This window comes from Alosa sapidissima, chromosome 12 (assembly GCF_018492685.1).
Source record: "Alosa sapidissima isolate fAloSap1 chromosome 12, fAloSap1.pri, whole genome shotgun sequence".
Lineage (NCBI taxonomy): Eukaryota > Metazoa > Chordata > Actinopteri > Clupeiformes > Clupeidae > Alosa > Alosa sapidissima.
The window spans coordinates 5,634,925-5,660,437 of NC_055968.1; the positions used below are offsets into that span (position 1 = coordinate 5,634,925).

At 40.2% G+C, this 25,513-nt stretch overlaps 1 protein-coding gene across 2 annotated transcripts in view; it reads right to left on the reverse strand.

Moving 5' to 3' along the window:
- The window catches only part of LOC121678180 (inactive N-acetylated-alpha-linked acidic dipeptidase-like protein 2), a 215,878-nt gene that overhangs the window by 154,379 nt on the left and 35,986 nt on the right, over positions 1–25,513 (reverse strand). The window contains exon 2 of one of the 2 annotated variants that reach the window (XM_042057471.1): positions 20,684–20,764. The exons of the other annotated variant lie outside the window; for it this stretch is intronic. Coding sequence (XP_041913405.1) covers positions 20,684–20,764 — 81 coding nt within the window. The remainder of the gene's footprint in view (positions 1–20,683; positions 20,765–25,513) is intronic. 2 annotated transcript variants of the gene reach the window in all.

Here is a 25,513-nt window from a genome sequence, read left to right on the forward strand (position 1 = left end):
CTGAGCGAGATGTAGATTTCATCCGTTGATCCGTTTCATCTATATTTGTAACGTTGAAGTGAACGGAAAAAAAAAAACGACGAAATCAACACAGAGAACAGACGGAGGCTCCGTCCGTATCTGTTTTTAATGTTGAGCATAAATGATGCTTTAGACGCAGAGCTTTATGGTTTTTGGCACAGCCAAGGATGCATACGAGTTGCCCCAATTTGCACCAAGGCAATTAGTTCCTCCTGGCAATCATTAGTGACAAAGTGTCCATCTTAAGGATTCATGTTCAGTAAAACCACATTGTCTTGCTGGAGCCCCTAAGATGATCATTCCAACCAATCTTTGTGATTCATCAGGTCCTTGTGCTGTACTAAGAGGGCATGAGAGACTAGAAAGTTAATGTAGTAGACTGTAGTTCTTATAGTCCTCCTTATTTACTCATCTGTTTTTCTAGCTTGTTATGCGTTTTGCCCCTTCTCAATAAAAGGAGGCTTGCTTGCAGCTGAGGTGTTTTTTTCCTCTTAGAGAAACCTAAGAGGCACTACCCCACTTTTGTATTCTTCAATCAAAACAAAACATCTGCAATCATATTTGTATTGCAGACACATTGTCCTTTCCCTGCACAAGTCCTGGTTGCATTATTTCTCTCCTATTAATTGACTGCGACAATCACTTAATCTCTACCCTTTTCTTTTTTCCCCATGAGGTCTACCCAATATGGCGGGCCAACGATGACACCTTACTGAGAAAATCAAACCCGACAGTGGATATAAACAAAAGAGCCAAGGCTCCACTGGCCATGCCTTTATTTCAAAACTCATAATGAAATATCCACCTCCACATGTGTGATAGATTTTTAGCTGCCCCACACCATTAATCAACCACAGCGGATCTGAGCTAATTCAATTATGATTGAGAAAAGTTCACTTCAGTATCAACTGAAAGCAATAACAAACCATTAACACTGCTTTAAAATTAGTCAAAATCCATTTTAATTGATTAACAAATTAATGGAATGTTTGAACTTGCCCACCAATGAAGTTATATTTCATGTGGGAACATGCTGTGTTTAGTATTGTGGCTGCAATTAATGTTAGAACAATAAACAACAGGCTCTCATAATTATCCTTGTACCCAATTACAGTATGATTACAGTTCTAAGCAGATGCAGCAAAGCACTTTGGCTAACCAACCACAATTTATTAAAACAAGTTATTAAACGAGTTATAATTTAGATAACAGTGAAAATAGTACAAATGTGAGGAGAGCTGGGCCTTAAAGGTACACTATGCAGGTTTAGGTATTAGGTATTATTTAGTCGCAATATATTTATATTTTACTCTGCTGTTGTAAATAACAAACTTCTTATGACTTATCCCCCCTGTACACAATGAAAATGCTTTTATTGTGGAGGTGAAGGATTAAGAACAGGCAAAAATCTCCAAAGAGCTATCTACTGACAAGGTAAAGTTTCACGATTCTCATGAGATTTGTCGGGCCACAGTGTATAGCTATGTTAAGTGAACGATTTGGCTATTACAAGTTTGTTTACCATCAAATTGGCTTCATAAAGGTTATATTAAGGTGAAAATTGCATAGTGTACCTTTAAGCAGTAGCATCCCAATACACAGGTACAAGTATCCACAGGGTTTGGCATACGGTCCTTTCCTGATCTACTTCCAATCTCTCACTCACCCTGTTATTCTTCACTTTCTTTTCTCCATAAAAAAAATAATAAAATAAGTACCGGTAAATAGTACGAATTTGCAAACATGTCACCTGTCTCTCAAGGACTTCTGTGTATGAAAATGGAGACTAACCACACAGTTTAATTTCATGGCTCCTTAGCTTTCACACAGTTAATATTACCTGTGGCACACAGTATTCCCAACCTATTGTGTGCAATTTCTCAAAAAATTATGAGAATGGGGGAATGGGGAATAACTCGATCTCTGCCACAATGCAACATAATTCATACATAATCCAAATATGACGACAGGCATTACTAAAACACTCTATGTGTGCACACAGAGTCATGGGAAAAGCAATTTAGGGAAACTTGGCCATAATGCACATAAAATCTGGTTCAGTGATTTCAATCTTTTTTTTGTCTGTCTGCTCTCTCCAGTGAGCCCAGGTCCATGCCTAGTCAGTATTCAGTCCCTTACTGTAAAACAATCCAAACAGATTGCTTAATTCCTTTGCAATCATTTCAATACAAATGAAACAAAGCTAGTGTTGTGCATAGTCCACTATTTCTCTGGCAATAAATAATGGAATTCCCAAAACCCAAAGCATTTCATGACCGTGAGAGTAAACAACCATGATTTAGAGGTTCATGTAAACTGAGTAAATAGGCCTATAAGGATACACATAAATGGTAATGGAACAATGCAAGTGCTGACTAAAATCTATATCTGCTTTAATGTGGTAAGTGTTCCATATCACCCTATACTTAATCTGCTGTTTCATGAGAATAGTGTACTGAGTAAATATTGGTGCAGAAGAGAATATGCACGCATGCATATGGCTGAGTCTAGGAGTCCATGCTTCCCTGTTCAGGGTAAAACAGAAATCAAAGGCTAAGAATAAATGAATGTAAAACATTTTCAGACAAATGGAGACTGGAGAAAAATGGATGCAACTTAAGCGACAATTTCAACTCGCTCGTTAAGTGGGTGGTCAGTCAATGTTTGAGGGGCTTAGAAATCATAAGAAAAAACTTAATTTGAGGGACATAAGAAACAAACAGGGCGTGTGTGTGAATCTACATGGTTACTGATGCACAAAAGAAGCTCCATTAGAGGCAGTGGTTGTCATTCTACATTATGCCTAAAATTAGAATTGAAAGGACAAGATGACTGCTGGTACTTCCCAGTTCATCTCTAACAGTCGGATGTTAGCCAGTCTTGGGTCAAGAGGTCAATTTCCCTTGGGCACAAATACTGGCTACACACACTGCATTAAGAGTGACTCTGAATAAACATGTCTGCTAAATGACCTTATTGTAAAAATATTTTTCAGTGAATTGAACAATCTACTATCTTCTTGTCGTATATGGTCCTGATTGCATTTGGTACCTGAGGCAAATATTAAGCTGGAGCTGAAAATGTGTATGTGCAAAATGTTACATGTGCATTTACCAAATTTTACAGACATTCTTTTGATGCTTTCCTGGAAGACCATTTGGTTTCTCAAGAAACAGCATGCAAAAGTCAATTCCAGACCTGGCACCTTTTCATTTTAGGTAAACAATCTTAGCTCTGAATGAGCACATGCAAGGCTGATGAAACTTGAATGACATCTATTTTAGCATAGGCGAATGCAGCTATTCTTCAAATACATACAGTACATGCATGAAAATTATTATTATGCTGTGTTGTTTATGATACATAAGGGATAACTGCCACCGAGGTGTCCCAATATTTAAGTTTTAAAAAAAGCCAATTTGTTTGTTTCTTTCTAGGAGTGTAGATAGATTGGCTACATTCCATCGCTGCGAAACCTGCTTCCTAGTTCAAACGTTGTTTAGTATGGTTATTATATTAACCATTCAAAAAAGCATTGATATGGAATTGTGAACTTTGTTTTTACCGGATCTACGTCATAGGTGTCCTGATTTACAGAATCAATAGCCCCCCAACCAACCAATCAAAAAAGTATTTCTTCTCTATGGACAGTCAAAAGTTAAACACAACACACTAGTAAACTGTTTAAAATAGGTATTCACATGAGACGCACCGAAGACACATACAGCATACACCACATACTACATGCATGATCTCTCCAGGACCTGATCTATTTGCAGCAGAGCAAATTTTTTTAACATTTTAACCTTGAATAAATCATAAGCCATATTTGTGTCATCACATACAAATTCCTGAGATAAATTCAGCTATTCATTATAAAACAGATAGCAAAAAGTTTTCATTTGATTTACAATGTGCTCCATTCAATGTGCTCCTATATTCATAAGAGTAATAACGCAAGGGCTTGCCATCATGCTCAGCATGATGACAAGGTTGCAAATGCTATAACATTCTTAGTGGCCAGGAATACACTTTTACAGGTAATCTACACAGCACAAAAGGGCTGGATCGAGCATGGAGATAGATAAATAAATCGGTTTGCAACTGTGAGCTGCATATTCGAGAGACCAGAAATGGGGTCAGAGAGGCACACCTTTTTATTTTTTTGAGCGACACTACTCAGAGATGGTGGAGCCAGAAGATGGAAAATTATGGGATGTTATGGGATATTATATGCCTAACATGCACAGTTGGTTAAATTCCTACAACAGATATTGATCCGTGCCAGGGAGGAATAGGAAAAAGGGGATGCGATTGCAATGCCTTTCAATGTGAAGAGAGCAGACAGTCCTTTTCAGAGATGTGGATACTTTGCCCATGAGGCAGAGTAAGGACATGCCTACTGCCTTTCCTGCAGCAGAGACAAATATGTAATGATTTTAAGTGTGATTTCGGGCTTTGTGTCTGACCTATTGACATAAAGGTCATCTAGATTGCTATGTTGTCAAAGGCAAGATTTTTTATCATCTATACCTGCAGACAGCAGATAAAATAGAACCGTGACAGCCCCTAACCACATCTCTCTCTCTCTCTCTCTCACAAACACACACACACACACACACACATACAAGCAAGCTGTACAAGACATTGGACAAGATAGTAACCCACATAATTCCCCCACAGACACACATTGAGACAGCAGGATAAAAATGTGCACAAACACACGCAATCACATACACTTAGCCCTAATTACACAAGGAACGGTGATGAGTCAAGGTCACCTCAGAGGGGTCTGGATCAATAAAATGGACTAATATTGCTGTTCATGTACTGTGACACAGCCACAATCAAGCTCATGTTGTTAAACACGCACTGACACAAGGAAACACTTTTAACTCATCAAGCATGAATTCCTTGACACTCCTTCAGCAGTGAGTTAAATATCACCCTTATTAACTTTATGGACAAAAGTAACTGCTCGCTTGATCAAATTCTGCTGACGGATGCTAAAACAGTAACTGCTGCTTCACATGAGGGAACGTCTAATTGCAAACAATCAATTAACAAGCCAGTGGGGGAATGAGAGGCCCTTGGAGAGGGAACACTGAGGAATTCTTTTTTTCTACTTGCCCTCAGCTAATCTTTCCAAGTGGAGCTCCACAGTGAAGGTGACTGTATAAAGGGGGATAGAGAGTAACAGAACAGGGAGGAAAATACCACACAACAGGGAAATAGGTATTCACAATGCCATAGGGTCTATAGCCATAACACTAAACATCTATCATGTTCTGTTGCATAGGACCCCTTCCATTCGGGCAAAGATTCCGTCAGGCACTTTGTACGCGCTCATGGAACTCGACCCGGCCTGAAGACAAATTACAAGAGGAACAGGGAAGAGGTGCCTAGCATCCAACAACTATTCCTCATTCTGCCAGAGGATGAGTGCTGCTAGACCACCTTGCCTTGCACATCATGGGGCATGTTTGCCAAAGTTTAGGCCCAAGCAGAAGCAACATTGTTTTGTTTGATTTTGCACCCTCCTCTTTCCTCGGTCATCAGATTTGGCCAGCTGGCTTTGAGTTGGAGTATAAACTCAACTCACTTTGAAGCCTGCAAACCTACACCTATGAACACCACACTAATGACAGCAGGATTAAGAATCATATATTTTTAGAATTCTGGTCCTTTCTCATCCCAAGCCAAAAGGCTTGTCTCCAAGAACGTATTCGTCATGATATACCATGTAGGATTTTGAAACTTTACCACCTTGAGCTGATGTTGTGTGTGAACCTATTCTATGTTGTGGGATGAGAATTGCGGAATATCAAAGAACCTGAAGACTTACTGACTCAACAAAAATAACCAGGCATTCTTTCTGCAAAATGAAGCTGTACAATGAAACCACAGTTCAAGGTGAGGGTGAGGAGACTTGTAAGATATCGACCTCATAGTGTAGGAAGCTTCAGGTGAAATCTGTTACGAAGACAAGTGGGGAAGCACGATGTTATTACTTGTGTGAGCACAGCTGCAGCCTGGACACTGGCTCTAATTTACTGGGGAGAAGAGATGGAGATGCAACCTGAGATATTTATACTGAGACAAACCAGACCAACCTGAGATATTTATACTGAGACAAACCAGATTGGGTCTGGCACATTGCCAGACCCAATTCCTGACAAGCACCACCTGCAATTGGAATCTAGGGCTGCCATTAATAACTATTTTCATATTGATTAATCTATCGATTAATACGTAAATGAATTGTTAGTCTAAACTATCAGTTTTCCTCGACAAATCAGAAAACAGCACTTAATGAGAATCTCATTTAAATGCACTTTAAAGTGCCTCCAGGATTTCAGACCTTTTTTGAATTTGTTGCAGCCCAAAATACCTCAATTCATGGCAGTTTTTTAAATTAATATAATGGAAGTTGCAATGTTTTTAGATGTTTTGTTGCAGTGCAATTTAGGGAGCAAATGAAAACTGCTAAAATATTTCTGATTTGTTTCCCTTTTGAATTGTTTGAAAATAGAAGGTAACTTTGATGTATTGAGATAAAAATGGCACTGTTCTTAGTATTCTATGTAACAAAGAATTGCAAAAAATTAAGTATTAAAAAAAAGTTGAAGAAAACAGTTGAGTGACTGCAACACCGCTTCACTTCATTCCATCTCATTGCTTAAATAGGAACCATCATATTTTGGGATAACCTCGCATGTAGAGAGTTTATGAGCCAGTGAGCTGTCAGTTATGGTACAAGTAGGAGTAAAGTTAACAATGTTTTCAACACACTTAACATTTTTAAATAAGACTGATGACAAGATGTCAGCGGAACTTAAGTGCATAGTCTTTAGCAGTTCTTTTTGTTGGTAGGATTAGGCTATATGTGAGCTGTCGCACATGTCTATATCTTCACAACACCAAACAAGGAAGTGAGTATGTATGGTGACATCTGGCTCATTTTGTGTGAGGTACTGCTACTATTGGTGAAATTTCTCGGGAAACTATGATGATTTGTTTAATTTGCGGAAAAGTTGTGGTGGTCGGATAAAATTGTGAGGTTGCCCACCATTTGTGGGGATTGTTTGAATTTGTGTTAATTGTTGGGATTGTGACGTTACAAAATCTTGGAGCGGCTGAAAATATTTATCGATTAAAGATACTGACTTTGTTGATTATGTTGACTAATCGTGACTGGTCTACTGGAATGTTTTGCTTTGAGTTGCTGAGTGGTTGCTCTTCACTTAGACATCGCAGCAAACACAAAATTGTTTGGAGCACAAAGTTGGAGATTTCAGTCATTGACAGGACAGCACAATTTATGTGCAACGTGTTCAAAATGAACTGTAACAATATAACATTAGACCTAAAATCCAAAACATTTCATGGCAGCACACTGAAAGACCAAAAGAGACAGCACAGGTAAAACCAGACATTTAAAATATAGCCATACATGGCAGTCAGGGGAACAAAAGCAATCAAACATTGAATCAAGATAAGATAAGAGCAGCCACAGTGAAGGAAAAAAGACAGACATTAATGAAATCCCCTAGGAAGAAACTGTTTGGGTTTGTGTTGAAATCAGATCGCCCCCTCGCTTTAATATTTCAGTTAGCTGATAAGGAGACTCATCACCCACCACCCTTTGCCTTTCAGTGGGTGTTGCCATGACGATCAGAAAAAGGCTACACACAAATTCATCAACTAAAGCCTGAGAGATAACACACATGCCCCTCTATAAAAAGGGGGATTAAATTGAAAAATAAATAAATAAATAAATAAATAAAAATGTGTAGGAAAAAAATCGAATTACACAGAAATAGTAAAAACCACAGTAATTGTGTGTTTTTTTTTTTTTGACCCTACAAAGAGCAGTTTTCTTTTCCAAACAATGTAAAGGGTTCATCAATTTCCATATAAAAGACTCACCAATTATATTGTCTGCTTTTAACAATCCTGCATCTCTTAACTTCCCTGATGAATAGAAGCTAAAGTGTAGAGAGTTAAGGGTTTGGAGGCTTAAAACCAGTCCACGGTGAAGACAACCCTCCTAAATCCACTGCATAATTTAGCGCAAAGCTCCTGCACCAAATTCCCATGGCAGGTTGGGAACTCTGGGGTATTTGTATCGTGTTCTGATGAGCCTCTTCCAATTATGAGTCACCCCTCCTTTAAGCTGAGAGTAAACGAGGGAGAAAGATCAAAACTTCCCGGCCTCTCTCCAGGGCCTTTGGATTCAAGTCCAGAGAGACAGAGAGGCTCACACTATGAGACTTGCCTGGAAGTAGTGGTATAGTAGCCAACCACTCCACACACAGACATGCACACACACACACATTCACACCACACAACCAATGAGGGCCATTCCATACACTGCACTTTCTCTTAGGGGAAATCTTTACAACATGAATCGTCATTAAGGCTTTTCCTACCATTTTAGCTGCACTCAGATCCCAACCTTGATTAAGGCGATGCAATCATGTGACACATTTTTCTCCCCCCTTCGTTCTACCCTGAAATCCATTTGTTCATTTCACAGAATGTAATTATTGCCAAATCCACACCACCCCCACCATGGGGCAAAAATCGATTCTCCACAGCTCAGCTGTACCCAACTTCATTGTGCTGATGGAAGAAGCTCTTAATTTCAGCTCAGAGTAATACCAAGGTTAGACCTGGATATACACAAAATCTACAGCATAACATTTGCATGCAATCCATATTCCTTAACATATGGGCTATTGCAAATATTCTGGTCATCAAAATTAAACCCTATATCCAATAAACTATTGTGAGTTTCAAGGAGTGACTGATAGGTCTATTGCATAAGAGGACCTCAATGGAGGGTGGCAGTCGCTGAACAGATTTATTTAGTCTAATGTCTTAGCATAAATACGTAAATCTATCTGTCTTTGGACAGGCAACAGTTTCAGCCCATCCAGCAATTATATGCTTCATGACAAAATATTAAGAGGTGGCTGTGTGTGTGATGTCAGTATGTGAATAAGCTGCGCACTGGTTCAGCTCAGATGGGTGTTTCCGTACTGATCCAGATAACTGCAACCAATCTCATTTACATCTAAACGATACTTCTTCAACCTGCCATCACAACATTCATTCAGCGTGTGTGTGTGTGTGTGTGTGTGTTTGTTTGTTTGTTTGTGTGTGTGTGACAGAGAGAGAAAGAGAGACAGAAAAATGTGCAAGAAGGCAACAAAGAGAAAAATAGAATTTGTATAATAAAACAAGATGCATGTTTTTGGGAGTTTTTGGAGAGAGAGAGAGAGAGAAAAAAAATATATGTATGTCAATGTTTAGCTAAGACATATAAGACATATATGTGTATATTTTTGTGTGTTATGGCAGACAGAGAAAGTGTGTGTGTGTGTGTGTGTGTGTGTGTGTGTGTGTGTTTGTGTGCGTGTGTGTCTGAGTGTGTGTGTGTGGGAGGGAGAGAGAGAGAGAGGGAGAAAGAGAGAGAAAGAGAAAGAGAAAGAGAGAGAACGCGTGAGCGTGTGTATAATCTCCAAATTGTATCACAGTCATTATAATTCCATGGTGAGGAAGTGACAGGCTCATTTTCTTTGAGACATAGCCAAGGAGGTGCAAATTGCCAATTGTTGCGATGAATGGCAACCAAAATATTTCTTAAAAATGAAGGATCAGGTATTTATATCAAAGCAAATTGCATGACTGATGTTGTATTAACTAAATGAAAGGGTATTGCTGCATTTTGATGAGGTATCCCCTATGCCTTGGAGTAGTAGACACTCCATTCAGCCGCATTAATCTGATGATAAGAGGAAGCATTACAACTTCACTCCATGTTTTTCAGGATTGCAGTTCCAAATGATAGTCTCCTAACAATTCAATTACTATTCTGTGAGGGACAGGGAGCGGAGCAGACCATGTGTTCTTTGACATCTCTAAGCAGCAGCTGCTTCTTCTTAAATCTGGACATTTTAGAAAGAGACAAAATTAAGCAACAGCTGCCTTAGTCAAAGTAAGGTACAGATTGTGTATTTCAGGTGGAGGAAGTTGCAGGTTAAGGGTACGCAACAGAGGTTGAAGAGGGAGGGGATAGTGCTGCTTTTCGTCAGAGCCTCAGTCTGGTCTTTCAGTCACAAGTTTGGTTATAATGACACAAGGCCAAAAGCATCCAAGTAAAAGTGGACCACTAGTGATTTTGTCAATTGCTCAGTGATACTTACAGGCTAACTAGGTCAAATTCAGGACTTGAAAACACAAAGATGGCAGAAATTCATTACTGACAAATGTGTCCACTCAGCATTTTCCTAGGGGCTTATTTAGTGTCATTTTCAAATGTCATGTTTATTTCCAGGATATGAGTTCAATTAAGCAACAGAGTCAATCTTGATACACAATATGACAACACGTCTTGTTGTCATTATAAGAGTGATTGCTTGCTAATCTAAAGCCACACTTCCTCAGAAGAGAGCACTCAATGATATGGCCTTTTTAACAAAACTGTAACAGAACCATTCGGAGTGACTTATCTAAGGTTCCATAGTAATACATGTCATGAGATGTGTATGATTTTCTTTTCCAGTGCTTGTTCCAAAGCTGCTGAAATTGACAATAATCTCAGCTCTGCACTGGGGATGTATCTACACTAGGATTGAAGGTATCTAAAGGAATTGAGGCAAGGCATGCTGTAATGATTCTACTGAACTATTTCTGAAGTCTACTGATACGAGAATTAGATTTGGAAAGGAGCATTGCATGTGACAAACATGTCTTCGAGATAATACTATGGATGACACGATTGGAAAGAACCACGTCAATCTGCGAGAAAATGCATGAATAATGCAAGAGCAGTCTTAGACCTTTCACACTGTATGTTAGGCAATGGGCTGAAGCCCTGTATCTGCTTTAGTTTTAGAAATTAATTATACATATCCAGGGGAGACATGGATTTAGTTTCAAAAGACTAATACTAAAAAATGCTAAAAAAAGAAGAAAACATATTTCTACAGAACACAAGAGATCTCTACACCCCATGCTGGACACTTACAAGCAAAAAACTCTGGGAACAAACACATGATCTAAGAAGATCTAGTAGACACAACTGGAACCTCCTGAAAAAACAAGACCTAGAAACACTCAACCCCCTCAAGTCACATTGCACTGATGAATGTGGACACAATTGCTAGAGATCAAGCAAGCGAAGAAGTACAAACACCAGATCATAACTTTGGAAGAACAGCTCCACAGGAGTATCAGCAACTCTACAAAGCCACCCCTGAAACAAATTAAGGACTAAGGGCTCCTGGCTGAAATGAAAACCGCCCCAACTCTAAAAATAAAACTGGGAAGGCAGCTGGCATAAATGGTATACATCCAAATATGATAACACTTCAGCCCTCAGATAGCCACAACTATCATGACCAACTTCATTACCAAAGGAAAATATCCCATCACCAGGAAAAATGCAAAAGTAATAGCTATACAAACTTCTAAAGAGACTAATACTCACCCACATTTCACCTATACTTTCACCTCACATCCCCATCTGGGGGGCACCACGGAACAAATCCTTGCACTAACTTGCTTTATTGAAATTAAACAGAACAATCTTCATAGACCTGTCAGCAGCATATGACACTATTCAAGCTTGCCAAAATAAAAAAAAAAGATGTACAGACTACTCAAACTATGACTGGAACTAGGTATTTCAAAGTTTGTTGAGGAGATAAAATCAGCAAAACTCTTTTGAGGAAACGGTACAACTTATTTACAAAAACATTGGATCCTCCCTCGACAGGGATCATTCAAATACACAAAATTGCCCCTAGGCCCACCACCTTCTTGGTAGAATGCATTGAGAACATGTCATACATCATACATTGTGAAAATGTGTTCGGCACAAGACTTCCCCTGCTCTTGCCAGAAGCTTATTAAAAACTTAAGTAGGCAACATGATTTTTTGTTATTTTACCTTGCTTGTCATAGAGTTTGTCAGAGTTATAATATAATAAAAATATGACCTTGTGTTTTACCTGCATTTTAAGCCTAGGGGGATGTGAAAGTATAACATAATTATTTAAAGAATCGTTTATTTATAAATCAAAATAAAAGTTCAAAAGAGAGTATGCCGAACACCAGCCAAACCCAAAACTATAAGTAAAACTAAACACAAACATCCTCCCAATATGGAATACAATTGCCAACCCCGAGACACACAGACTGTCGGGCTACACACGGAGCAATGCTGCATCAACAACATATGGAAAAAGCTGTAAGGAACAACACACAGCATGTTTCAACCATATCTTTCTACCATGTGAAAAACTGTCCATACAGAGTTGTTTTTTTAAAGATTAAAACTGTCAACATATTGTTCTATAGAACAACTTTTTCTTTTTAATTGTGACAACACAAACAGCTTGCACACTTCAATAGCTCAAAAAGAGACTCCCCCCACTCCAAAATCCTGACCCTTTTTAAAGAGCACAAGAGTGGGAGTGGTTCAATTAAACCACTACCATTACTCCCACGTGCTGACTCTTACACAGCTAATAGCCTGACAGATACATGTGCATCTCCATATACCCTTGCATAGTAAAAACTATTATAAAACCACTTTTTATGGCTTACTAGTCAAAGAGATGTTTTTGTATGCCCTAAATCACACCATTTTGCAAGTGAAAAGTCGCAGACATGGTCATGAGGCATGCCAATCCTAAAAAAAAAATGTTTTGTGCGAGCTGTCCCCCTTGCTGTATCCTGATATTTACTGTTCCCCATTCCATTGTAGTGATGTGCACTGATAGAGGAAAATCTCTGTCCATTATTCCAAAGCCATCCAACATTCAATTAGCACTCTATTTCCATTCTGGCACAGTAGAGCTTCTGGCACTTGATAAATACCCTCCTCTCCTTCTATGCCAGTCAATCATGAATCATCCCCATTTCCTCTGTAACATGGCTGCAGGAGTCCCGCTGGGAGGCGTGGACGAATTATTCCACTCAACAACAGTCCCTTTTCTCTTGTAGAGCTTCACCTTCAGAAGCCGTCCAACTGAAGCATCAATCTGCACAATTACCGGTAGCTGCAAATGTGGAGCAGGTAGCAGCTGACAGAGATCAAATGGGATGATGGAGGGAAAAGAGCCCAGAGAGAGGATATGATGATGGGAAACTTTGGTAGCATGTTTGGTGTCCTAGGTGTCCTCTTACATCTTTCTTGATCAATCAAAATAACCTTACATACAGTCATCAGGTCCCTCAGGTGTGCGCAGTGGTGAATTAGTCATAACAATCATCATCGTCACTGCATGTGAATGCAGCGATGAGCACTGCGTCTCACATCACACTTTTTCTCTCCCAATCTCTCCCAGTCGTCGGCAGACTTTATAGCCTATCAACCTACCCGTTCTCCGCATTTGCCAAGTTGTGAAATATTCATCAACCCTCCATATCAGCCAGAACGCACTGGTGTGGAAACCCCAGGAGAGGCTACAACAACTGTGATTGTCTGAGACACTAAAGTGTTTTTCCTCTCTGGATCTTAACAGCTATCACAAGGGTGGACAAAAATATCCGTCCGTTTGAGTGGAAGCCATAATTATTTATTTATATATATCCTGTTTGTTTGTTTGAAAGGAAGTGGAACAGGGAGAGAATCCTGTGATTTCATTTCAGTTTCAAGAGGGAATATCCAAATATATTCATACACCGTACTATGCCTTGATCGTTAAAAGTCTCCAAAAAGGGCTTTGGTACACTTAATGGTGTTGGAAATACCACACAGCCAGATTTTTTCTCTCCCAGAGAGCATTTGGGATCTAAAAAATTAATCTATACTCAGAAGCCAGTGGGGCTGTGAGACACAGCACCTACTTGCCGCAGTCCACAGTATCTGTTAATTGCTTTGAACACTTGCCCCTAGCATCCAACATTGCACTTGTTGGATCTTTCCAATTTAAAGTTGTTGTTGGTTTTTTTTTTTTTTTTTGGAAAAGCAAGCCGGTGTGGTCATGACATGAGGTAAATTACTTGCATTAATCATTTGGACTCATTATCAGGTTTTTAAAGGTGAAGTCAAAACAAACTGTTTGTTTTAATAGTGTCTGTAGAAGGAAGGAGCAGCCATGAATTAGATTTACCATCCCGTAAATTATAATTACAAAGAAATCTATGTAAAGGAGGATTTATAGCACAATTTTTTTTGACCATATATCAAAGAGGTCGATGAAGCTGTCTTTTTATGTTACCATCCTTAGCATCCTTTGCAGAGTTTATTTCCTCAGAACGCCCACTGATTGCTTTGTCTAATTAAAATCAACTGGAGTGGTTATTTTTAGACAACTGGAGTTAATTCTCTGCTTGTCATAAAGTCAAGTTGTGAAAAGTGTCTGATGAAAATGTACATAATAAACTACAACATGGGTACAGCACATGACAGCAGCAGATAAAATCTTTTGACAAGTGGTACCGCTTTTTGCTTTGGTTTCAGCAAACACCACCCTCTGGTGCACATCCTATTAGACTGATCTATAAAAAAAAGTGATATTCCTTTTTCAATAGAAATGACTCAGTGCCACTGTGATCTGCTCAAAATGGAGATGTGCGTCTGAGCTGAATCTTGTCCCGACCCTGATCCAATTTCTTGTAATTTGTGACACTGTACACATGGCGAGATGACGGGATAATGTATCGGGCCATAATCTCCATCATATGGGTGGTCTTGAACGCAAATGCAAAAGTGTCAGCCTGGTTTTTAGATATTAAGGACACTATTTAATTGTTTGAATCAAAAAGTTAAAGAGTGGGAGACTATAAAGGATAAGTGAAAATTAACAGAAAGAAGGGCAAATACAGACAACATTTTTGAATGTAGCACTATTCTCTTGTTATCTGAAGGTTAATTCTGGTTTTAACATCTTTTTTCCACAAAAATCTTTTTTGGGTACATTTATTTTTCATTTCCATTCCCCAAACCTGATCAACTCTGTGATTTCCAGATTAAAGACGTACACATACTGTGTAAAATTGGAAGCACCCCACCAAGATTATCAGCGATAACAAAGACAAACCAGCCATTAGTGCAAATTACCCCTTTAATAGGCCTCCTCCTGCACACAATATGCTGCCTCTCAACCAATGGTCTATGATTAAGCGAGCACAGCGTATTCTGTATTGATGATTCTGAACAAGTGTGGGAATCAATCCTTGCCGGATGCAAATCACCCACACATGACTTTGATGGCTGCACAGGGTAGATTGTAATGTGCTTCCATATGTTTCCTCTTGATCGCCCCTCCCTTGTATAAATTTAAATGCTGTGCAGTGTCAATTAAGTTATGTGTTTACTGAAATACTCAAAACATTTTCTATGATTTATCAATTAAAGTTATGGCTAAATAACCCAATTGATAAGTCTGACACATAGGGATTTGAGATCTGAGTTCAATAACAAGATACAATCTAGAGAGCAAGGGACCTAAATCTGATATGCCAGCGATTTAGCAAAATTCCTGTCTAATCTGGTCACAGATCTCATATCCTAATTTCAGCACTTTTTGATAGACAAAGATCTTATGGCAGTTTTCCTGTCTATCCGTACCATTCTCTATCACCTTCTCCAGCCACTGACAAGTATTAATTTGTGCCGGGGCCATTTCTCGAGGGAATGATTAGGTACAGGAAAGATAAAGTGGCCATCTTGAGATTGATGAGTGGGACTGCACACAGCAAGCCTTTGTGGAGATTGCAGGGTTTTGTGCGTGCTCGCACATTTAATAATAACCCCACCCGGGTGCGGCCAGCAGAGCGGAAGCAGGTGTTTAGCCAGCAACCATTATTCAAATTAGCGTCACCCCCACAGAGTGCGGGACACACACTGCTGCTACTGATGAGGAGAAGCAGTGAAAAACCGCCACGTTGTTCCAGGGGGCGCCACGGCAGGAGGCCACCCCTGCCCCCACATCATCTCATCCCCTGTCCTTACCTTACCATACCACACACATAAAAAGCCTCTCCACAGTTCTGTACAGTGGCCCCTCCTAGACTGTCACAGTGTCCTCCAGCACTGCAGCACCCTCTTGTAGGCCTCGGCACGACTCACGAGACTAAGCAAGTAAACAGGTGTGCGGAGGGGGGATATAGCTGTTACGTTGAATTTGATCTGCTTCAGAACCCTTCTCTGCAGTCGACAACCGAGATGTCACTGAAGTAATGTGACAGGATTACAGATCATTCCTCCAGAAGACGCAAGACCGCTGTCATTATGTGGTGTCATGACATGGAAGTCTGCAGTCTGAGTTGTGGTAGAAAGGGTTGAGGGGAAAAAGGGGGGAGGGGTGAGAAAAGAGTCAATTCACTAGCGTGAACATGAGGATGTGTTTATTTATGTACTTTTCCCCATCCCAAACAGCATCTTTATTTATTTACTTTTCCCCATCCCAAACAGCATCTTCCCTGAAGAGGCTCCAGAGTCACAACAGACTGAGCCTCTGGCACAAAAATAGAATCTGCCATCCTGGGCAGGATGTAATTCAAGGAAAACATGCTGCTTGACAACTAAACATGGTGAAGAACCCCTTTGAACAAAACCAGTAGCTTTAATTTCTGAGGGAAGCAGAGTTGATTCTTTACAGTCTGCTGTAATAAGTGTACCCACCACTAAAGGGCATCTTTAATCATTTCTGATATTCAGATGGAGTAAGCATATTCATCATGCTCCACCAGCCGCATGCTTAAGCAGGCCTCATGCACACACTTCCGCAAATGAGACCATCACAATGATGCTCAGTAACCTCTGCCTTTGAGTTGACCACCCTCTGACCATATTGTGAATCTGTCTGAGAACACACATGTGCTTACTTCATGTAACATGTGGGTAGACTGCAGTGTCAAGTACAAAAATATTTGAAAGAGTTATGAAGGCCTCAAATTTAGGAACTTTGCACGAATCCACACAAACTCTAAGGCAGAGAAATCAGTCATATGTCAGAGATAACAACCTGTGAAACTCCATTTGTGAAAAACAGTGTGCAACTACATTTATCCTCAAGCATCTGTTAGAACTGTATAAAGAACCCTATTCCTCTCTTCCAAAACAATTGAAGCAAGGTGCACAACAAAGTTAGCCTGAACCTGAGAATCACTATTCAGAAATAAGATCAGGATGGTATATGATAGGGATTTATACAAACCTATACAAGGTGATAATGGCAAGGTGATAATGTGACAAACTGATGAATCACAAAACAAGACATCTTGTAGTTAAACCAAATAGAAATTGCAAAGGTTGCTGTTTACTGTCCACTCAACAAGTGATGAAGTAATGAAGCATGAAGTAATTGTGTGTTATTTTAGGTTGTGAGAAATTAAGGCTGAAAAGCCTTAGAAAAGTTTTGAAAGTTGTCAATGTAAATGGGTAAAAACCCTGGTGTGTTCATCCACTGACATTAACATCTACAGGTATTTTTGAGTTCACATTCATAACAGTGTATAATAGAACAGGATATCAGGACTGGTTTTGCTAATTTAGTTGGTGGTGTATTTTAATGCTGCATTTAGTTGGTGGTGGATGTAATTTCATAGGCCATTACATAAATCAGCAGATTGATATATAACCCCATACTGTGTAGTACTGTCTTACTTTTATCTCAACCAAAACGTTGATTTCATAGTTATATTCATGCATGGCAAAAAAAAAAATCGATTTAAAAAAACAAAAAAAACAATACCCTTGAGTGCTCAATCTGAGGTTAATTTTCAATATGAGTATGATAGAGTGTGTGTTCATCTTTGTGTGTGAGTGCACCAGTGTATGTTTGTGTGTGTCTGTATAAACTTGTGCGCACTGCCAATGGGCCTGTGTGTGTGTGTGTGTGTATGTGTGTGTGTGTGTGTGTGTGTGTGTGTGTGTGTGTGTGTGTGTGTGTGTGTGTGTGAGAGAGAGAGAGAGAGAGAGAGAGAGAGAGATATTGCCCACATCCACATATCCAGAAGCAGTGATCATAGCAGTCCAAGCAGCTATTCAAATGTGTCAATTGCAGTGCCCCCTATGGATGGAATTACACACAATTTGGAATGCCAGCAAAGATTGTGGCAGTAATTCAGCATGTCAAATTTCATTAACTTCCATGAACTTTCACACTCCACAGCTAGAATACCAACATTATCATATTCAAACTGACTAAAAATAAAAATGATCCTAATTATGAAATAAAGAAAGAACCACTACAATGAGTCATTCCCACTCTGTCACTCTCTTGCAAATGCACACAAACACACACACAGTCACAAAAACACACATACGCACACATATCAAAGAACAAAAACTTAGTAACAAAAAATTTAAAAGTTAGAACAAATTAGAAGTGGTATAGTGTAACTCAGAGAACAGGGTCAAAAACACTATTGATATAAAGGCAGACAGCACAAGACAGACCTGGTAGAATGGGCTCTGGAGTTCTAACGCAGGGACAGAGCATCTGAAGGGTGGATTATGGCTCCGTGGCTTGACTTGGGAGAGCATTTCAAGCAAGCATACATAAATAAATACTGGAGACAGCAATTCACGACAAATCTAATTGTCCGGCATGGTAAGTCATCACATGAGCTACAGCAAACGCCTTGGCATGTCAGCCACTACCAATCAAATCATCAGGCTAATGCTTCCCATAACTACATTATAGCGAGCCATATTAGTTTCCAACATGTAGCCTCACAAATGTTTTTGTTGAGCAAAGGATATCAGCCAATATCTGTTGTGCCTTTGAACAGTACTGTACTTTGTTGAAGATGAAAGATAAAACTTGCTTCTTGAGAACACACTCTGCTATGAGCCCTTGTGACCATAAAAGCAAACACAGATGTCGTCACATCCTGAGAACTCAGTTTGAGCAACCGTATCGATGAAGCCATCACCTGTGTTCAGAAACTGTCTCCAGTGTAGCTGTTTTTCTCTCCAGCATACAGTATGACAGAAATATTTGACCTGGCCACTAAGAAAAGCTTCCAAGGACCTATGTCTATAGTAATCTGCATATTGCTTTTTAGTAATTGCTTTTTCTTCTTCCTCATTCAATTAGGACAACTTTTACATGGATTTGTAAATGTCTTGGAAATGATTTCAAAAAGACTGAAGAAAAGCAAACTATCTGCGAAATCCATTTGCCCAAAAAGCTACACGTAACTGCTTAGCACAGCTGTACATATCGGCAGCTGAGGATTGACATTCACATTGCAAGGCAAAACACCTCTGTAATATATGAGCAACCTTTGGGACACTACATACAGTGCAGTGGCACCAAGAGCAAATCCATTTAAAATATCACTAGTAAAGGTCATGATAATCGCATTTGCTGTTTCATACAGACCCTGCAACTCCACCTCCCCTGACGGGTATGTAGTGTTTATGATGGATGACAGCACTAGCAGTACACACAGTTGGTTTTCCCTAAAGCTTGCTGCCTCCGATTCACTCACTGGCTATGTTGTTATGTAACTATAGTTTAAATAAGATTATTTTCGTAGGATATATCTGTTAACACATTTTCTGGCAAAGATTTTATTAGTTTTTTTAAAACAGTTTTATGACGCTCAGTGAACCAATCCAAGCTTGCAAAGTTTATTATATAACATAATTTGCATATCATCAGTGCCCTTAACGTAGCTAAATAAGACATACCAAGCTAAAACAAAGAAACCTTGACAGGCTCTCTGCTATGTCTTTGTGTCTCATGTGAAAAGCATTTGAGAAATATAAGTATATCTTAATCTACTATGTGAAAACACAATTAGGTCAGTGAATCCACTTAGAGCCGTGGCCTACTGGTTAGCACTTGTAACCGGAGGGTTGCCGGTTCGAGCCCCGACCAGTGGGCTGCGGCTGAAGTGCCCTTGAGCAAGGCACCTAACCCCTCACTGCTCCCCGAGCGCCGCTGTTGTAGCAGGCAGCTCACTGCGCCGGGATTAGTGTGTTCTTCACCTCACTGTGTGTTCACTGTGTGCCGAGTGTGTTTCACTAATTCACCGATTGGGTTAAATGCAGAGACCAAATTTCCCTCACGGGATCAAATAATTATCAGATAATTATCTACTATCACTATGACATAATGCAGCATAGCCTTCATGGTGTTCTCCGTTTAAAAGCACATCTTTCTCAACTATTCTCAAGTTGTGTCTCTTCCCTGGACACTGCAAAATTCTGTTGTGATACCACACCCTAGTGACCTCCACTCCACATGGAAATGTAATGGAGGTGAACATCAAGTCAAGCCTGACTTAATGATTTTGAACCCAATCATGTGCATCAGGCAACCAGGTCTAATGCACAACATTTCTAATCCTTTTACAGGCTCTGTGTCAATCCAGAGAGAAGAAAGCAATTTCATTAAATATACCTTCGGTGTGTAGTATGTGTTGACAAAAATCACAGGTTCTTGTTTAGTTACTGTAATTAGGCATAATAACAACTCTGCCTTTGTTTATATTACAATCCAGTACAATCTCTTTTTTTCCAGAATTTACTTGCATTTGTGCACATTTATCAAGCCCTGAAAATAAAACCAATGCAATACAAGACATGTGCACAATACATCTGACCTTTCATTGAACTAGATGTTGTAAAGAAGACAGAAATAAAGACCATATAGGTCACCTTTGAATACATGCATAGCTATACCTGTATTCATCTTTATAACAGCAGGCATCTTCTCAGCAGCTACTCTCCATGTAGAACACTGCTCTCCATCTGTAAGGATATCTATCAGTGCATTGTAAATAGCAATACAAAAGTAAAGAGCCTAGCTGCATTGCATACCATCAGGCACCAGCAAATATATGTAGGCACTGCGGCAATTCCTAAGGCCAAGTCATCACAGAGAAGCACATAAACAGATGCTGGGCAGCAGTTTACATGTAAGGTGCTGACATTCCTTAATGAAGAAAGCCCAATGCAGAGCCCAGCCTTGTAATCTAATCTTGGCCAGCTTTGCATCTCAGTCCAGGGCTGTTATTGACTACATTGGAGGCCATAAATCACAGAGCAGCCTAGTGTGTATGCCTCAGTGCCTCGGCTGATGCGAGCTCTCACAATCTGCTTTCAGGTCACTGGCAGTGGCCGAGCAGACAGGCAGAGATGCTACAGTACCCACCCCACTCTAGTCCAGAGGCCACTCACTTTACCTCTGTCTCTCTCTCACACACACTCACTTCTTTTATTTCACATATATTTATCCTCTCATGGTCGCGTCACATGCACATGTGCACTCACACACAATGATGAAGAGTCCGTCACCTTGTCCACTACTTTAGCTACGGAGTCCATCACCCCACCCACCAACCTACTGGGCAGCAAGGAGGCATAGGAGCTGAAGGCTGAGAGGCACTGACATTTCGCGACATGTGGCGGGCGCTGCAATCAAATGAGGAACTCAAGCAAGCTCATTGGCTCGACATCTGCGCACTCACCGCTGTGCTCTGGAGCACAGTGTCAACATTTTACAAGTCCGCCTCCTCTGCTCCTCTCGCTGCGAGAGCAGACCTTTCCCACTTATTTGAGGGGTTAGGGACTTTTTTTTCACCCTTTTAGTGACAAGGAGGTCACGATGAAATTGCACAGTGTCTGCCAGAGGGGGACATAAATGAGCACAAGGGGGCTGTCAGGTAGCATCAGTGTCAAAGGCGTTTCCATCACTGTGACATGAACATGCTAAGATGACAGCCATGCTACACATGTACTACATCGCACAAGAGCAAACAACAGAGATGGATGATGGTGGGATTTAACCCTTTAATCTCTGAGGTGCTGAGGGCTGATAATATTTTAGACTGTTTAAACAAACATGATCAAAGCACATTTATCCCTCTATTCAGTTCACTAAGATGAGAAAAATAAAACATGATAGGAGCAAGCAACAAGAGGAAATGTTCCCAGTCACCCCTGAGCACCCTGAGCATCTGTGTCAGTTTAGTGACTTTCTTTATAGTGATAAATGTGGGGGGGGGGGGGGGGGACTATGCAGATCACTATAGACATTCTCCCCAGGTCTAACAGGAAAACAATTCTGTGTCTCTAAGCGTGGTGCTTTTGTCACTGCTGACAGTACTGGATTCAGGAATTCACTGTCTTGTTGAGAAAAAACAATCTAGCAGCAGGAGGGGCTTGTGGTAGTATCTGTGTCTACTTTTCCAGGTAAACAAGAAATGGCTTTATGTCAGCCAGTAAATGCTGTGGCATCATTGAGTTTGTAGCTCCCAGAGCCCCTTGTGACATCCATAACACTGGCTGTCACAGACACACAGACACTTGCATAAATACACACTAAAGGCAGTTGGTCTATCTCTCTCTCTCTCTCTCTCTCTCTTGCACACACACACACACACACACACACACACACACACACACACACACAGAAAGACCGAGAGAGAGAGAGAGAGAGAGAGAGAGAGAGAGAGCAGCAAACACTGACAGACTCTTATCCACATGAACAGACACAAAGGCTTCAATTTAACAGATTATGGAGATGAGACACATTCACTTCTCTCAAAACAAAGCTCTTCTGTCTTAGTATACTGTTTAAAAGGGCACTTGAATGTTTTAAATGCTGACCTTGGAACATTTTTCTAAATATACTTATTGAATCTGCTCCAGGCTAATCTAAAATCAAATATACCTCTAACTGTACAAAATCTGTATCACTCACATTGCATTGAGTAAAAAAACAATGTTTTTGGAGTGGACATTCTGGTCAAAGACAAATGCCATAACATTTATGCATGTACATATAAGCTTATGAACATGTGCGCACACACATGCGCGCTCGCACGCACACACACGCGCACACACACACACACACACACACACACACAAACACACACACGCACACGCACACGCGCACACGCACACACACAGAATCAATCCTAGTGGACTGAGGGACAGGGTGTTTTAGATCTTCAGCCAGAATATTTGAGAGGTGAGCAGAAAATGGAGAAAGAGATTCCATTTCAGAGGAGAAGCCTTGGGGATCAGAGGGATATAAAGCACAGCGCTGTAAAGATCAGGGCCACCGTGTTAACACACTGAATCAAAGGTGAGCTGGGCCTCCTGTCTCTCACAGCACCTCTATTCAATACGGTAGACAAAAACGAACCTTTTCGCCTCAAACAAGGAGTCTTTGGAATCAGAGATCTTAAAATGCCAGGGATATAGTAGAATGTGTTAGCACACAGGTCAGTTCTGCAAAACATCCTCCTAGTTTTCAGTGAAACAGCCTTGTTACAACTCCAATTCCTCAAGTAATGATAATAAAAGTTTAATTTGACAAGACGGATATCCCTGTAAAAATGTGTCAGTGTCAGTTAGGTGGGAAAGGTGAGAAAAGTTTAAAGCAAGACACTTGCATAAATAATCACTGTGCTGTGACACTTTTCGGAGACTGTGAGCCAGGTCTGTTCCTTGAAATTTAAGACAAGAAGGCCTGAAAAACAAAAAGCAGAAGAAACCACTGCAGGGAAACAGAGACAACAGCAGGAACTGAAATTGAGGAGGAAGATTACAGGTAATGAGAAGCAACAACAGTCTCAGATAATTGTTGATATTACCCTGGAGTTTCAGGGACAGGTCAGATTTCTCAAGCTCATCAGGTAAGTAGGTCTTTGTGTTAAAAGAAAAAACTAATCCTACCCCCTTGGAGAAAAGACGGTGCTGCTCTAGTCTTGCAGATCTTGTATAAGTAGGGAGAAAAAAGGAGTCTCTTCATCTCTCCCTCACACACAGACACATATTCACACACTCCCTTTATCCCCAACTCTCTCTCTCTTCCAAACACACACTCACACAGGCACTCACACATTCAATGGAGGGCGCAACTACATTTCTGAGAGACTGGATAGTGATCAAATATTAATAGTGAGCTCGATGTCAATCCCACACATACCTAAACCCATTGCTCCTCTCCAACACACAAGTATGGGGAACATGTTCCAGCCTTGTTCCTTAACAAACAGCTTGCTACTGATGCAGAAATTGGAAAATGACAGGCAGGATGAGATATACAATCGACAAAAAAGCCTTTTCTCATACATACATTACATCCATGCATCCCTTCAGAAAAGAGACGACCTAGTTTCTTTTGTGCGAAAGATCTTTACTTGAAGGTATCTACATATAAGAGTGTATGACACGGTCATGACACATGAACCCTAACCCTAACTAAACCAAATGACACTTAGGGCTGTATTTTGGGTCACCAGTGCATGGCCTAATACTCGTTATTCACCCGCGCAAAGTTGAATTCGGTATTTTGCACGTTTATTTTTTAAGCATTGCGCCCAGGGGTGTGGCAATTAACAACCTAGGGAGGGGCCTAGCGCGTTGTCTAAAAATCGCTATCATACACCACCTAAACCTGGTCAGAAGTCAATGGCAAGTTGTTCATATGCTATTTTAAGAGCGCATGTCAACAGTCATATTGGCAGGTGCACGCACCATCCTTCTATCATTCATGAACGCACACCAGCGCACGTCCATGCAAAGCATTACAAATTGCACGATTACAATGGGAAACATAATTAGAACAAAGATATTACGAAATACTGTACATCTCATAATGAGTAGCCTAGTTATTCACCATCATTTGCAAATTGGTAATGACGGTTAAAAGTGATTAGGGGAGAGGCGAGAGACTCTCAGGATAAATGTTGTTTTATTCAGTCATTTGAGCAATATTAGGGTAAGTGTTGCTTTTTCCAGCCTATGTTTTCGGTGGTAACCCATTGTCAGTCAATAGTGAAAGTAACTGCATATAACTGTCTTGTCGTTGACTGACTCCTTGGTAAAGTTAGTTTCATTTTGCCAATGAGTGCACTTTGCCAACGAGTGCAAATGCGTGAAGGCTATGCTAGATTTTAGTAAAGCATGATTTAAGAATGACTATTCTATACGGTCTCGCAAGCAGCCTCCTTCAAATGCCAAAATACCGATGCATTTATTTGACATATCGCACGTTGCGCCGTTAAAGGGAATGACAGATGTCATTCTCATTGGTTTAAAATGATGTTACGCCCCAAACACACCCATATGACTGATTAAAAGACCTAGGAACACCTTGTTACGCCATGCGCTCCACTTTTGATAGCGAAACCCCTCCCAATGTGAACTGGACATCCTACTAAATTTGAATAGACTTTTGACGAGTGACGATGCACTTTAGAATGTCATGATAGGGCCCTGAATGACAGAAGCGTTATGTCATAAACCAGGGGTCTCCAACCTTTTTGGGAATGAGGGCTACCTGTAGGACCCGAAATCATATGGAGGGCTACTCATTTGAAACAAACAGACCCTCACCCCTTTTTTGCGAGGGTAATCCTCCTAAATAATAGGCCTATGTGATTTTTACATTTAAATTATCAATATTATGTAGGCCTATAAGCCTTTATATATTAAGCAACTGTATTTTCGTCTGATTCTCCAATACTTAAATATCAATATGCAACACTACCAACAGTT